The following is a 16,724-nucleotide window of genomic DNA, read 5'->3' as shown; positions in this document are numbered from 1 at the left end:
GGTTCCCCCCAATATCCATACCAGACCCTTCAGGTCTGGTATGGATTTTAAGGGCAACTCCATACCAAATTTAAAAAAAATGGCGTGGAGTCAGCGACCCCTCAAAGCACCATGTCCCCATGTTGATGGGGACAAGGGCCTCATCCCCACAACCCTTGTGCTGTGGTTGTGGTGGTCTGCGGGCAGGGAGGCTTATAGGAATCTGGAACATTGTACATTGTACCCCTATCATTTCACGAAGAAAGTGTAAAAAAAAACAAAAAAAAACAGACACCATTGGGATAAGTCCTTCATTAAAAAATACAAAAATTAAAATTAAGATTCCAGTGGTGGTAATCCACTCTCTGTATCCTGCGATGGGTGATCTCCTCTCCGGGGTCCAGTGATGGATGATATTTCCTCTCCTGTCCTGTCTCCACCGAAGACACCATGGGAATCCCAGCAGCCTGACAGGTCTCTTAGCTGAGGATGGGGCCACCCGTCACGTGACCCCACCCCCCCAAGGTCTTTCACACTGGAGCGGTGCAGTGGCAGAGTGTCAGAAAAAGTCCTGCCAGCAGCTTCTTTGGAGCTGTGAAGGGTTGGTGAACTCACCTCACCGCTCCTCCACCACTGCTCCACATTGAAATCAATGGGGCAGCACTGACATACCGCCAGCAAAATGCAGGCGGATTTAAACCCTTTTCAGCCGCTAGTGTGGGGGTTAAATGCTAGTGCCCGAATATCGATGCTAAAACGCCGCTAAAAATAGCGCCGCTTTACCGCTGACTCCCTAGGCAGTGCAGTGTAAAAAGGCTCTTAATCACAGAACTACTGGGCTTCTGAGGGGAACCAAGAATGAGGAATTAAAATAATGTTCTAACATTAAACAATTGCAATCAATAGGAATGGGAATGTGTTTGATCTTTTTGCTTGTTATTTGGGAATCACATTGAAAAATGTCCTGCCTTTACAGCACCCATAACCACATTTTCATTTTATCTAAGATATACTAGTAATACCTAGACATACCAGTATTCTATTGATGTTGAACAATGATCTGAGCTATAGTGTATAATGGTCCCCCTCTGGTCCTGCACATCTAATATTATTTATTGTACATACATTTCTTATAAGATTATTATCTTCATATTCTTCACCTCCACCCTCTACTTTCAGCATTCTATTTTCCTACAAAACTAAATAAATATGGAATGTAAAAAATAAACACACTTCTGTATACCTAGAAATCTACAGCTGTAGAATAAGCAGTAAGGTTCAACTGTCTACTACATATTAATTAAATGAATGCATAAGGGAAACAAACAAAATTAAAGCACAGGACCACCTACCAACACACCTTGGGAGAGGCGAACTCCACACACGCCGTCTACCTCCCAGACAGGTGATGCGAGATGCTCCTTCCAAACGGTATCCAGGAAAACAGGAAAATGTCAGCGAGTCACCAACCCCAAATTGAAGACCCTTTCTGATGCTGTAAGCTGGGACCTCAGGTTCATCACATGGCTCCAGATCATATTCTACAACAGCAACAAAATCAAGATATTATTAATTACACAATGTCTGTGTTACACACTATTTTAGGTATGACTGCAGACACTCAGTATTTGATGCTATTTTACACACTAAAGGGGGGATTTACTAAACCTGGACGGTGCAAAATAAGGTGCAGTTCTGCATAGAACTCTTGCAGCCCCTAATTTAAATATGAACCCCCTTCCTGCCAATGCCACACCCCTTCATGTTTAAGACCAGCCCTGTCAACAGTGCCTATCAGTGACCATCAATGCAGCCAATCAGTGCCGATCAGTGCAGTCTAAAAGTGCGCATCAGTGCAGCATCATCAGTGCAGCTTATCAGTGCCACCCCATCAGTACTGCCTCATTAGTGCCCATTAGTGCAGCCTATCAGTGTTTATTAATGCAGCCTGGTCAGTGTCCATCTATGCAGCCTCACCATTGCCCATCAATGCATCCTCACCAGTGTCCATCCATGCAGCCTGATCATTTCCCATCAATGCAGCCTCACCAGCACACATCAATGTGGCTTTTTTGCCGCCCCTGCAAAGTGCCACCCTAGGCCTGGACCTTGTCAGCCTTGGCTAAGACAAAGTGCTGCAATAAATCCCGGAAGCTGATTGGTTTCTATGCAGAACTGCACCAGATTTTACACCTTCCACTTTTGGTAAATAACCCCCACTGTGTACATTTCTTTTGGTCACTTCAGTGTTTTCTCTGTAAGGTGTATATTTCTATTTACTCCAATCAGGCTGTCTCTGGAAAGAGAAGTCCCAACTCTTTTTTGTTGTTTGACTGACTGAGAAACTGTAGGTGCAGAGTTGTGTTAATTAGTAACACTTCAAATAAAGAACACAAATTATTTAATGTAAGAATATCTGAAAATAATTGAAAATCATGAACTTTTAAAGTGTATATAAACTCAAGAACAAAAGTTTAGTATATTACAGCCTCCCAGTCTATATACAGCACAGAGAAATATTGTAAGGCAATCCTGTGAACTGAACTGAAATCTCTGACAATGTAATCAGTTGTCTCAGTTCCCTCTGTTAACTACAGAGTAACCCCCCTTTCATTCCATATGTTATGGAGTTGAGGAAAGCAGTAGCCTAAACAATGAGAACTAATTCAGCTACTGCATTTAAAGTGGTTCTAAAGTTAAAATGTGTTTTAACTTAATTAATTCCCTGCATTAAGGTAAAAAATGTTTTGCTACTTGTTGTGCCCCTCGTCCTCCCTTATTACTTACTCAAGGTCTCCCTTGATCCAGCACTGTGCCCACTTGTAGCAGCTCTCTCCTCTTTTCCTGCTCTCACAGGAGATGCATGCAGCAGCTGGAGACATTGGCCCTTTGCTGTTGTCCGTCAAATCCTGCGATTCTATGATTAGGGAGCAAGGGGCAGCACTGAGCCATGCTGTAGGTGTCTATGGACACACACAGTGCAGTTCAGGGGCGTTCCTGCATGTGTGTGTTCCCTCATAGCATCCGGCTTGCTATGGAGACACACAAGATAGGAGGAGAAGACAGTGCTGTTGGGAGACCCCAGGAGAGGAGAAAAGGTACTGCTCTGTGCAATGCCATTGCACAGAGCAGGTAACTATGACATGTTTATTATATTATTAACCACTTGACGCCCAAGGTACGTCATATGACGGCCTCGACTTTCCAGGGGTATATCTGAATGATGCCTGAGGCTACAGACATCAATCAGATATCGACATTTTCAGCCGGCGATTCCCTGTACCATAAGAACAATCATAGTGGCTGTTCCCCTGCTTGATCGTCCTTACAGGTGGCGGGAGGAGACGCCCCCCACTGCCCTCCGGTGCTTCTACCGACTCACCGATTCCATCCAGCAGGATCCGCCGGCCCCCAGATGGTGATCATAGAGATTTCCGGCAGACCAGAGTCTCTATGATCATTCGGAGGCCGGGAACGATGTTATGACATCACGCCCGGCCTCTGCATTCAAATAATGGCGCCGCCTCGGCTGGGAAGCCGTGATCGTTTTTTTTAAATTTAATTTTAGGCTTCCCAGCCTAGAGGTGAGATGCGGGGTCTTATTGACCCCATATCTCATTGTAAATAGGTCCGATCGTGCCATATTCCTATTACAAGGGATGTTTACATTCCTTGTAATAGGAATAAAAGTCATCAATTTTTTTTTTAAAGTGTCAAACTAAAAAAATAAAAGTAAAATTAACAATAAAAAAATTTTTAAAGCGCCCCTGTCCCCGCGAGCTCGTACGCAGAAGCGAATGCATACGTAAGTCCCGCCCACATATAAAAACGGTGTTCAAACCACACATGTGAGGTATCACCGTGAACATTAGAGTGAGAGCAATAATTCTAGCCCTAGGCCTAGACCTCCTCTAAAGCAGTAAAAAAAATTAAAGCGTCGCCTATGGGGATTTTTAAATACCAAAGTTTGGCGCCATTCCACAAGCGCATGCAATTTTGAAGCATGACATGTTGGGTATCTATTTACTCTGCGTATCTTCATACTTCACATTATGCAAAAAAATTGGGCTAACTTTAATGTCTTTTTTGTTTTGTTTTTTAAACATGAAATTGTTTTTTTTTCTGAAAAAAAATTGTTAGAAAAATTGCTGCGCAAATACCGCGCAAGATAAAAAGTTGCAACGACCGCCATTGTATTCTCTAGGGTCTTTGCTAAAAAATAACATATATAATGTTTGGGGGTTCTATGTAATTTTCCCGCAAAAAAATTATGAATTTTACATGTAGGAGAGAAATGTCAGAATTTGCCTGGATGCGAAGTGGTTAAAAAAAAAAAAAAAAAGGCTTTACAACTCCTTTAAAGACTGGTAAGCTGCAACATATTACATCTATTTTTTTTTTTTTTCATTTAGATACACTTTAATGGATCCCTATTACAGATTTAATCAAGTTGTGGTTGTGTATTGCCAAATGAAAGAGGTCTTCATGGGACTGCTTGCAACTGTCTCTAGGGCCAATCCATCTGGAAAACCAAAGCATTTAGCAGGAGCAAGTATTAGCCACCAGCGTAACTACTGCACATTACATAAACTTTATCTTTGCAAGAAAGTTTGTTCTAGTCGGAATGATCTATTTAACAACATGCAGAAGGTAATGTATATTTGTGTGCTAGGTTTTTACATGCATTTTCCAGCTGAGTAGATTGTAATCTATTTAGCATAGAGAATGTACATTGCTATGAAGCAGTGATCACTGTCAGCTCTACACAATAAATTATACATAGCAACTGACAGGGCCACATGATTTGAGAAGAGGATACATTGTCTACAGAGCAGCAGTGTTACACACACAGCCTCTGGCAGAACATTTGTACCCGTCACTAAGAAATTAAGTATGAACATCAAGGAAGGATGAGACCGGAAGAGCCGATTGGAGGTCTTGCCTTCTCACTCACTGAGCTCATTAAATCAGGATGGCACAGTCTGCCGTGGATAACCCCTTCAGTGCCAGACAAATCTAATTGCTGTGCTTTTTATGTCACTCATCATAGCCTTAAAGAAGATGGCAGAAGGGATCTCAACGATATACTGTTCTATTTGCAGCTTTTCCCTAGAATAAATCCCCAAGTAATGCAAGAAAATGAAAATTCTGACATGCAAACCACTTTGACAGACAGTTTTCCCAAGAAATACCTTGTCAGCCTTAATGTCATACATCTACTATTCACCCTTGTACTTTACTTCCATTACTATCTAATTCCTTGAGTTCACAGAAAATCATCTGTTATTAAAGCTGAACCTCAGGCACAAACTTTCATTAATATATATTCCTCAATAGCCACAGGAATATAAAACCACTTTGTGTGCACCAAACAGCTTTGTAAACCAAGATACATATCAACAAAGCAGTGACAACATCATAGTGCTGTATGTGGCCTGAGCAAAGAACAGAACTGAGGAAAGGACTCAGCAGGCTCACCTACTACAGAACTGCCTGCAGAAAACTACAGGAGGGGGCAGAGACAAGACCAGTCACCCTGCACAGATAGGGAGCAACTTTGACTAGTCTCTATTATTAGTATTATTTATTACAGGAAGCACCTGCACATGCAGAATTACTAAACAGGTCTTGAAGAAATACATAAAGCACAACAAGATTCAAGTAAAAATACATATGACTCTTAGCCCTTCACACGGTCAGACATTCTGAAAACCAAATCTGTTGGATTTTGTCAGACGGATTTTGTTCCGACGGATTTTGTCCGAAACTGTTGCATACACACAGTCGGACAAAGTTGTCGGAAAATCCGATTGTACATAACATGATGACATTATTTCGTTACGACAGAACTACATTCAGGCTAGTAGCCAATAGCTTTGGTCTAGGAATTTGATCTGAGCATGCGTGGCACTTTGTCCGTCGGAGTAGGCTACACATGATCGGAGTATGTCCGATCGGAGCATTTTGTCGGAAAATTTTACTGACAAGTTGGAAAACTTGGTCCGTTGGATACTACGATGGAAACAGTCCGATGGAGACCACACACAGTCAGATTATCCGACAAAACGGTCTGATAGGACACATTCCGTCTGAATCTCGGACTGTGTGTACAAGGGCTTACATTTAGACAATATTTAATTTTCCTAGAGTTCAGCTTTAGGCCCCATTCACAACTCAGGTAGCGTAAATGCGCCTTCCCACTTGCAATTTTCTTAGCGTGATTTACAAGCAAAAAAAAAAAATGTGTTTTGCATTCATATAGGCATACCCCATTTTTAAGTACACAATGGGGTTTATTTACTAAAGCTGGAAAGTGAAAAATCAGGCTAATTTCGGCATAGAAACCAATGAGCTTCTAACCCAGCTTGTTCAATTAAGTTTGGTAATAAAACATGGAAGCTCATTGGATTCTATGCAGAAGTGAGTTTGATTTTGCACCTTCCAGCTTTATTAAATAAACCCCATTGAGTACTTAAAAGTGGGGTATGTCTGTATATGTTCTCCAGGGCAGTGCCCCCTCCCCCCCCAGCTATTGGTTTCGATATCCCCTTGCCCATTAGCCCAAAAAATTGACATTTTTAATTTGGCAATTTTGGCTCCCATTGATTTCAGTGGGATTTGGGTTCAGCACCCAAACTCCTTTGACGATCGCTGAGCCCTGCTCAAACCAAACCCAGGGAAGTTTTGCATATCCCTAGCTGGAGCTAGTAACAAGTCTTCTGGAAGGTAAGGCAGTTGACATACAATAATTGTATGTATGTATATGTATATATATTTTTTAACTGTATTTCATTTATAAGCATGTATCCATAAAGTAATAAAGCAAGTGCAATAGCAAGAGACACACATATTCATAGCATGCCTCCTGCAAGTTCTAGTGCAAAACCCTCAAACCTCACAATCCCTGTTCATACAGTTCTACTGCTGTTTTTTCATGTTTTATTTCTTTCACGTTCAGTAAGATTGAAAAGAAAAATGAAACATGTTAAAATGAAACCACTGCCCTATTCATGTTTTGAGCAGCCAAATTGCCATTGCATCATTTTGACCTATACTATATGGCTGTTTTTCACAGAAGAATCCTAATCTGTGCCTCATGACACACTTCAATACTCATCTTGACCTCTGTATGCTGTCTAAACACACAATACCAGTGATGTGCTTTATAATATACAGTATGATCAGACAGGAGAGAGTGTAGATTGAGGTTATACCTATCATCCCTTCTTTATCATTTACTAATGTGAAAAAAATAAAATAAAAATATGCAGGACATGATGAAAGGGAAATATATGTATTTAAATATTAACTTAAAGCTTAGTTTAAGACAAACAGCTAAATGCACTAACCAAATACATCAATGCTAAAGACCTGTAATTTGCTTTTACAGGTCTAATGATCCAGATACCTTAGCCATGGCACCATATGTGTAGATTTCCTTACAGGCTGCAAAAAATCCAAACAATACAGTCTGGTCCAAGACCTACCCCAATTTGAAAGTGACTATTTATGTGCATTAGCACACTGAAGGATCATCCTTGCAAATGATTAGGACCCTGATTTATTCATCATGCAGCCCTTTTCTTTTTTCCAATTTGAGTGGCACTTTTCAAATGATTACATCAGCTGAAATCAAGACTGATGTAATAATGTGCGTTAGCTGTATGTAAAAAAATACAATGACCTACTGGTTTAATTTGCTGTAAATTTTCAAATCTCTTATAGTTCAGTTTAAAGTATTTGTCAAATGATTAAACATATGAACTCAATGGATGCTTTTGACTTTTTTGTGAAGCCAGTCCAAATTGCCCACATTAGGAACAAGAAGACCATGATCGATAATAGTTTATTTTAAATGAGTAGCGTCAACGTCTTCTATTGCAAAACCTTTAACTTTTTCCAGTAATTTGAAATATCAACAAAAACAGAAAAAGTTAATTGATTAGGCATAGTTTATTAAAACAATTGGACCTTCCTTGTAGATCATATACCTCCCAATAACTAGGCAGCTGTGGAGGGGAGTATGTACTCATATATAGTCCCTTTTTTTTTTTTTGAGTCATGTCTCTGACAGACCCTCTCAATGAACCTATGGACCATTTAACTATTGAATACAATTTAGCCTATGTACTAATAAACATCCAAAAACAAATTAAATTTATCACATTCAATAGATGTGGATATAGCAAATCGATGCATCCTGCTTCTGGTAAGCATTTTTTACTTTGTCTGACATTATCAAAATTAATCACTAACGTCAATGGCGTGAGTAATAAATGAACAGCGTATGCTTAACAATGCATGATCTAGATAAGTGAATTATTTTTGTGTAGTTTCTTATAGTTTAGTTACTATTATTATAGCTTACATTATGCAAATGATTGCCACGTTATATTTTACCTTATACTCTTCACAATCATTCATTGCATATCTGTTTGAGGCTCAGAGTATGGATAAACGTGTAAGGAGATACAATGTTTCCTTATATACATGTATTGTGTACTAATCTTTTATCGTATACCCTGAAAAAGCTATTGTAAGCTCCCCATGAGATGCTTGGGTACCATCAACATTTTAGATGTATATATAAGTAGTGACACATGCAGTTACCACTGAGATAAATGAACCTTATAATAATAATAATAATAACCTTGATTAGACTACTGTTCATCATGTGATCACTGGTCTTAAAAAGCATGTAGTACAATTCATTTCAAAGATCCCTTAAAGCGAACAAGTCATAGCCACAAAACTGTCAAATAACAGTGCTTCTGTGGCCAGTAGAGACTCTTACATTAGCCTGCTAAATGGCATTTGGTAGAGCATAGTGCTAGGTGAAGGCAAGGCTTAATTGTGATTCTGATAGAAGTCAAGGTCTTGTAGTCAGCCTGGATTTTGGATTTTGGATTTGAGTCTTCCCCTGGAGCAATGGAATTAATCTGAAGGCAATAATATGTACATGCAGGTACTTTACTAGTAATCTTAGGTTAAGCACCTTGGTGGACACTTTAATTTAGTGTATACTCTACAAAAGAAAAATAAGACTGTATAGGTACTCCAATGGGATATCACACATAATTTACCTTCATTATAAATGAATGTTTAAATACAGTACTTGAAAGGTATATTAAACACCAAAACAGGTTTATAAAACATTGCTACATTTTCAAAATTGATTGTGCTGCTGTAAACATTTTAAGTAGTGTATTTAAAGACTAATTTATAGCAAAGGTTAACTTTGATTGATACCCTATTGGGGTAGCTATGCTGTATTCTTTCTTTTGTGGAACAAATTGTTCTTTTTTAGCTTCCTATCCACACCTGTTAATATTGAGGTAGTGAATGCAAGCAATATATTACATGGTTGATTTAAGGGTATCAACTGCAGTTGACCTAAGAGGCCACCACCATCACCTGGGCCATATGCAAATGGTTTCTTATATTTGTTTAAAATTAGCATATGTTGTGTATGGTAATGACAGTGGAGGTTATTTACGAAAGGCAAATTCACTTTGCACTACAAGTGCAAACTACAAGTGCAAAGTGTACTTGAAAGTGCACTTGGAAGTGCAGTCACTGTAAATCTAAGGGGTAGGTCTGAAATGCTCTGCAGAGTTTATTATCCAATCATGTGCAAGCTAAAATGCTGTTTTTTTTATTTTACTTGAATGTCCCCCTCTGATCTACAGCGACTGCACTTCCAAGTGCCCTTTCAGTGCAATTTCAAATGCACTTTTGCACTTGAATAAAATTATGTTATACTTTTTAATGATTGTGTTCTCATTCTATGTCAGTAAAGAATGATCTTGTAGTGCAAAGTGGATTTGCCTTTAGTAAACAACCCCCATTGTGTTATGTCAGCCATAATAAGAAGATACTGCAGGGTAGCTTATACTAGTCCTGTTGACCCATTATGGATTTTAAATAAGATGGAATAAAATGATGTTATACATTTTAACCACTTGCTTACTGGGCACTTAAACCCCCCTCAGTCCCAGACCAATTTTCAGCTTTCAGCGCTGATGCAATTTGAAAGACAATTGCGCGGTCATACAACACTGTACCCAAATGAAATTTTTATCATTTTTTTCCCACAAATAGAGCTTTCTTTTGGTGGTATTTAATTACAGCTCTGAGTTTTATTTTTTGCTAAACAAACAAAAAAAGATGCAAAAAAAAAAATCATGTTTAATAGTTTGTTATAAAATTTTGCAAACAGGTAATTTTTCTCCTTCATTGAAGTGCGCTGATGAGGCGGCACTGATAGGCTGCACTGGTGGGCACTGATGGGCTACATTGGCGGGCACTGTTAGGCTGCATTGGTGGGCACTGATAGGCTGCACTGGTGGGCACTGATAGGCATAGTTAAGGCGGCACTAATAGGCACAGATAAGGCAGCACCGATGGGCACAGATAAGGCGGCACTGATGGGCAAAGATGGGCACAGATAAGATGGCACGGATGGGGGCACAGATGGGTGGCACGGATGGGTGGCACGGATGGGCACTGATAGGTACCACTGATAGATGGGACTGATGGGCACTGATAGGTGGCACTGATACGTGGCTCTGATAGGTGGCACTGCTGGGCACTGATGGGCGGCACTGCTGGGCACTGGTAGATGACACTGATGGGCACGGATATGTGGCACTGGGGTGCAGCACCTTTGTTGAGGCAGATTGTGGGCACTGCCGGGTGGCACTGTGGGCACTGCTGGGTGGCACTGCTGGGTGGCACTGTGGGCACTGCCGGGTGGCACTATGGGCACTGCTGGGTGGCACTGCTGGGTGGCACTGTGGGCACTGCTTGGTGGCACTATGGGCACTGCTGGGTGGCACTGACGGGGGGCATTTACTTTTTATTAATGTGGCACTGGCAGGGGGCAGGTGGGCACTGGCAGGGGGCAGGTGGGCACTAGCAGGGCTGGCCGTGATCGGGACTAATGTCCCGATCACAGCCGCCGGTGATCTGCTTTTCTTTTTTCATTGGCTGACAGCTGATCACGTGATAAGGGGTCAGGATCGACCCCTTGCATGGATCGGTGATCAGGCGAGTCTCATAGACTCGCCGATCACAGAGCGCGCCGCGCGCACCCCTCAGGGGGCGCGCAGGCCACTCGTGCACGGGACTATGTCAATAGACATAGTCCCTGAAAAGGAAATCCGCGCTGTAGCCGTCATTCGCCTATAGCGCGGGTCTCAAGTGGTTAATGATTGTGTTCTCATTCTATGCCAGTAAAGAATGATCAAAATTTTCCTTTTTCATCCTTTACATAGGTGGCACATAGGTGGCACATAGGTGGCACATAGGTGGTACTACGGTACTATAGTCTGCTTTACTTTCTCAACACACTTTTAATAAATATAATTCCTTAAAATCTAATGATATAGATAGATTTATATGATTTATACAGATGTAACATGAATTTTAACCTAATCTTTCATCAACATTTCACAAGAAATATCTACTACCTTATCACTGATATTACTGTTTTCAATGGCAAGCCAGAGGGAGAAGAGATTCCATAAAAGATATGTAATACAGTATAAGATTTCTCAGACTATAACATTGATTAGACATTTTATGTTAACATTTCAACAAGACTGATTGCTGGTACAGTTTTTTACAAGCCAAAGGTAACTTTGTGATCAATTCATAAGGCAGCATGACAAAACATGCAGTTGATTAAATACCTTAATAAACAGGCTTTCCAGTCCCAGCTACATAAAACAAAAATGTAACCAAATCCTGTAGGCATTAAATCTATGTTTCTTTATTAACAACAATGATTAATTAGTGTTCAGTTTTGTTTATCAATACTTGTGAAAACAAAAACAAAAAAACAAGATATCTTACCAGAGAAAGTAACATTAAATCCTTCATAAGACATAGAGAAGTCTGAAATAAAGCGGAGTTGAGCTGTAAAGTTCCCATACAACCCAGCGCTGATAGGAGCTGGTAATCTAGATCCTGTAAGACGCTTTAGTGGCTGAGTAAAGCTACCATTTTCGGTGATCAGAAGAAAATCATGGCCACTTTCCAAGTGAAAAGTGTGAAATGTAAAAAACACCCCTAAAAAAAAGACAATTGTTTAATACAATGACCAAGAAATAATACAGTATGTATAATAGGTATTACTGACATATTGACATAGATAAAGGGTCTCCAAACTTTCTAAACAAAGGGCCGGTTTACTGTCCTTCAGACTCTGGGATGGCCGGACTAGGGCCAATGGGAATAGAAAATGTCCTGATGTCCAGTTGGAATATATAATGCCCCATATTTGATGTCAGTGGGAGGACTGGTGCCCCATCGTTTGGTTGGCACCAATAAAAGGAATTGTGCCCCATCGTTGTTGTCTGTGGGTGGAATTGTGCCCCATGGTTGGTGTCAGTGGGAGGAGTAGTGCCCCATGGTTGGTGCCAATAAAAGGGATTGTGCCCCATTGTTGGTGTCTGTAGGAGGAATTGTGCCCTTTCATTTGTGTCAGTGGGAGGATATGAGCTCTTTCTTTGTTGTCAGTGGGAGGAATTATGCCCTATCGTTGGTGTCAGCAGATGGGATAGCGCCCCAAGGGCCGGATAAAGGCAAGCAAAGGGCCGCGTCCGGCCCCCAGGCCGCAGTTTGGAGACCATTGACATAGATGATACTTCTTGTTGTTTACCTGGGGGATCCATGCTCTTCAATCAGAAACCAAACTCAAGCTCAGGTTCACTAAGTGAGATGAGTTTGAAAGTGGGAGTTGGGGTACTCAAAGGTATACATGTTACATAATGTATAAGAAAGTTCAGAACATAAAAAGTGATATTCAATGCTAAATGTATCAATGCCTGTGTATACGCAATTCCAGATATTGCCCAGTTCTTCTCTTGTTTATACATTTTACAAGTCAGCTGGAACAACAAGCAGCACCCCAACTTCCTGTCATACGACCTGAAGCCAGCATGTTAGGTCTCTGGTAAAATATCTGCAGAAGCTTTACCTTGAGGATACTAAAATCAGTCATGACTTCATTAATTTCTGCTGAAGACTATGTTGACATAGTACCCCAGTATACTGCCATTGTGGCTCTATAGAATGTGACCCAGAACAGCTGTTTTAGACTTCTGGATTCCCCAACCCTCCCTCAGTATCTGTGAATAAGACCAAAATGTTGTGCTTAGGTTTGCATCAAACATTCTATGAGAAGTCACCAAAGAAAAGAACCTTGCATCAGAGTTGGAGGGCATAATTATGTAAATTACACAAATCTAAATGTCCATGATTCAGAGAACTTCAATGTACCCATACCCAGGCTTGGTTGTTGAAAAATCTTCATAGACATCCATAAAGATAATTAATTCTGGCTCTGCACAAAAACAGCAGGCAGGAAGCATTAAGGTATTGGCACATGGAGAGTACAGATATCTGGATTGGGAATACTGAGGTAAGGGTCATTTTTATTATTACATTATTTCTACAGCCCAACTTGGAAATCTTTTCACTCAGGAATTCTTCTAGGACCCTTAGCAAATGAATAATGCTCACATATTCACATAATAAATGCTTTTTTCCTGCTTGGCATTTCAATAAGTCCTTCAAGATAATACTGTATTATATGTATATATTCTGAAAGGTATATATATGTTTAATAGGTGTTCTCATTTCTGAAATGGTATCATCCACGTACGGCTATTACATGAAGACAAAAAAAAATGTTTTGTTCTGATTCTCTCAAAGTTAACCAGCAACTTAGCCATAACGTAGTGTTTAATGGTTACGTTAGCTTGAACTTTGAACATTTATGATTTAACAGTAAAAGACAACACAACATTAGTCACAGAGAGACCTTCCCAACGTATTCAAATGGACACTTTAGACTAAGATTAGAAACTAGCAACTGAAAAAGGATAAGAGAGAGCATCACTCTCTCATGGGGAGATGGGATTTTAATGGATATGTTTTTCTGTCACTGAGGTAAGCACAACCGCAAGAGTATTGATAAAATATAAATTTATTACAAGATATAAAATTGATTCATTAATAACATTCAGTCATATACACATTTGACCACAGTTGATACTCAGTCCAGAAAGCTTGAACAGATGCTTGTATATGCGGATAGCCAATGCGTTTCACAGACTACTTGTCTGCTTCTTCGGGGCAGCTCAACACGCATCTATATCATTGTCCAAGTTACAAAAAGATATAACATTTTTGTACTGTTAGTATGGGTGCTCAGCAAAACTTTTTCGTACTGACAATCAGACGACCACAGAATCAGAGATAACAGAGGCGAATCACCATCCAGTGATTGAGCAGTGATGTCAGAATCACCAGCTTGGTCTGATGGACGTCGGACTGCATAAAAGGCATGATGGTCTAGGTAAATAGTTACCTAAAAATACCAAACATATGTATGCAGATGCACAGCACTTTACATCGCCACATATGTAAGGAACTAATATAACAGTAGTATTGGCAATATGTTAGCACAATGGCATATATCAATATATATGAAGCATGCATCCATATGGCTTAAGCCCCAGATAAACATGCTTAGCACATGGAGTCATATCATAAAACATGAAGGGGCAACAGTGTTGATCATATAGCTAACCATTCAATATCCCCATATCCCCAGCCACAGTGTAAACAGCAGATATAGGGCTAAAGGGCAAGCGCCACCCATCTTCCAGAATATAAAAAGCTTGAACACTGCATCAAATAACCGTCACAGATAGGGAATCGACCCGCTCTCAATGATGAAAATAAACAGGCGCAAATAATCAACCAAACGGTTAGTAATACTCAGAGAGATATTTCTTGTAATAAAAACAACATAATGGAAAATAATGAATAAAAATAAACAAAAAGCAGGTATAAAATATAGCAATAGTGAGTTGAGAAGGTTACCTAGAAGGAGTTATTCTATATATACAGGTAGCCATATTTCCAGGTCGCAGAGAAAGTGGCAGGTCCAAATACATCCTAGATGGTAAATTAGGAAAGGTTTAAAAGATAATACTGTGTTCATTCCTCGTGGGCTAGTTGTTTTTTGATTATAGATCCACTTGGCTTCTTGTTGGAGGATCTTTTTGTCATAATGGCACATATAGATGTGGAAACTGTGATCAGTGCCCTTGGATCAGGGAGGATGAAGGCTACCCACTACCCAGAGGTGGGCACCTTAAATCCAGGACATATGCGGATTGCTGCACCATGGGTGTGGTTAACTAAATGCACCTGTGGAGCATTTTATATTGGCAAAGCTACATTTGCCAGACGGATACAGGATCACTTATACTATCTTGATGTTGGCCTGCTATACACACCCATCTGTAAGCAGGTTGGCCTTAACCATAGCTATGAGCCTTTATTTGTCTCATTCTTTGCCCTCGAAGTAATTCCCCAACAAGAAAGGGGAGGTGATTTTGACAACAAGAAGCCAAGTAGATCTATAATCAAAAAGCAACTAGCCCGCCAGGAATGAACACATTATCCTTTAAACCTTTCCTATAAGTAATTTACTATCTAGGAAGTATTTGGACCTGCCACTAACTCTTTAAAAATCTGTGACCTGAAAATATTGTTACCTCTATATATAGAATAACGTCTTCTATATAACCTTCTCAACTGACCATTGCTATATTGTATTATGCTTTTTGTTTATTTTTATTCTTTATTTTTCATTGTGTTTTCATTATGAGAGATATCTATCTTAGCATTACTGTTTGGTTGATTATTTGCGGCTGTTTATTGGCATCACTGAGAGCAGGTCGATTCCCTATCTGTGAGGGTTATTTGATGGCGTTCGGGTGCCCCTGATGGACAAGGAGGCCCTCTTCTCATCGATACTCATTTGCTTTTTACATTATGGCAGATGGGCGGCACTTGTGCCTTTAGCCCTATATCCACTGTTTACACTGCGGCTGGGAGATTCTGGTGCATGTGCATCTTAAGGGCATTCCCATGAGTAAGTCGGATGTGACGAAACATGTCGAGGCATGGCTATACAGCGAGTATCTGAAGCGTGACGGAGGACTTTGTGATGTCACACACTGCATCGAGTGATAGCGGCTTGAAACTAGGAGTGGGTGAGACTGCATTGCTGACACACTACCCTGGGTCTGTCGCAACCGCAATAGATCACTTTACCTGTTTATGAAGTTTTGTTGCAAGTTCCTTTGGAGTGTTTTTTCTGGCTTGGCTTGATTTTTTACATGTGAGTGCAATGGTGTGTAGTATTTTGATGTTTTAATAAAGCGTTGTACTTTATCAGACCATTTGGAGCATTATTTTATTTTTATGTGGAATAATCGCTTCTTGAGGAAAAGGATTTGTGGCATTTACGCTTACTGTTTGGAAATCACATGTAATATCTGGAGATCATCTTTAACCCCCAATAGTGAGATTAAGGCGTATTATGCCAAACACAAGAGTGGGAGGCATTTGTAGCTGGTGAGTGTAAATCTATAAGTGGGAGTGAAAGCACAAGCACTGAGGTGTGGTGGAAGCACAAAGAGCAACCATTCATCGGAATATTCAATATTCATGAACTTTATGTCAATATTTATTATATCACATTTATCACAGGGTGTATTGTTTATTTTGTGATATGATGAGATAGTATACACTGATTTTTATTATTTATTTTTTCTGTTAAGTTGTTTTCACATATGAGTTTTATTCAGTATGGCTCTTGTTGTTCAACAGTTTATAATCATTTCACTGTTCACTCAGATTCTTCACAGATTTAGCACATA

The 16,724-nt window shown here is 40.0% G+C and overlaps 1 protein-coding gene across 3 annotated transcripts in view; it reads right to left on the bottom strand.

The window, feature by feature from the left end:
* Window positions 1-16,724, bottom strand: part of CSMD2 (CUB and Sushi multiple domains 2) — a 1,348,498-nt gene that overhangs the window by 301,967 nt on the left and 1,029,807 nt on the right. For all 3 annotated transcript variants that reach the window (XM_077481921.1, XM_077481922.1, XM_077481923.1), the window contains 2 exons: window positions 11,836-12,051; window positions 1,332-1,520 (listed from right to left, as the gene is read on the bottom strand). In XM_077481921.1, the coding sequence (XP_077338047.1) occupies window positions 1,332-1,520; window positions 11,836-12,051 (405 nt within the window). The remainder of the gene's footprint in view (window positions 1-1,331; window positions 1,521-11,835; window positions 12,052-16,724) is intronic.

The sequence above is a fragment of the Lithobates pipiens genome, unplaced genomic scaffold, assembly GCF_037356315.1.
Source record: "Lithobates pipiens isolate NorthernLeopardFrog02 unplaced genomic scaffold, aLitPip1_a1.2 Scaffold_16, whole genome shotgun sequence".
NCBI lineage: Eukaryota > Metazoa > Chordata > Amphibia > Anura > Ranidae > Lithobates > Lithobates pipiens.
Note: the sequence above shows the minus strand (reverse complement) of the source record. Positions and strands in the feature narration are given on the sequence as shown.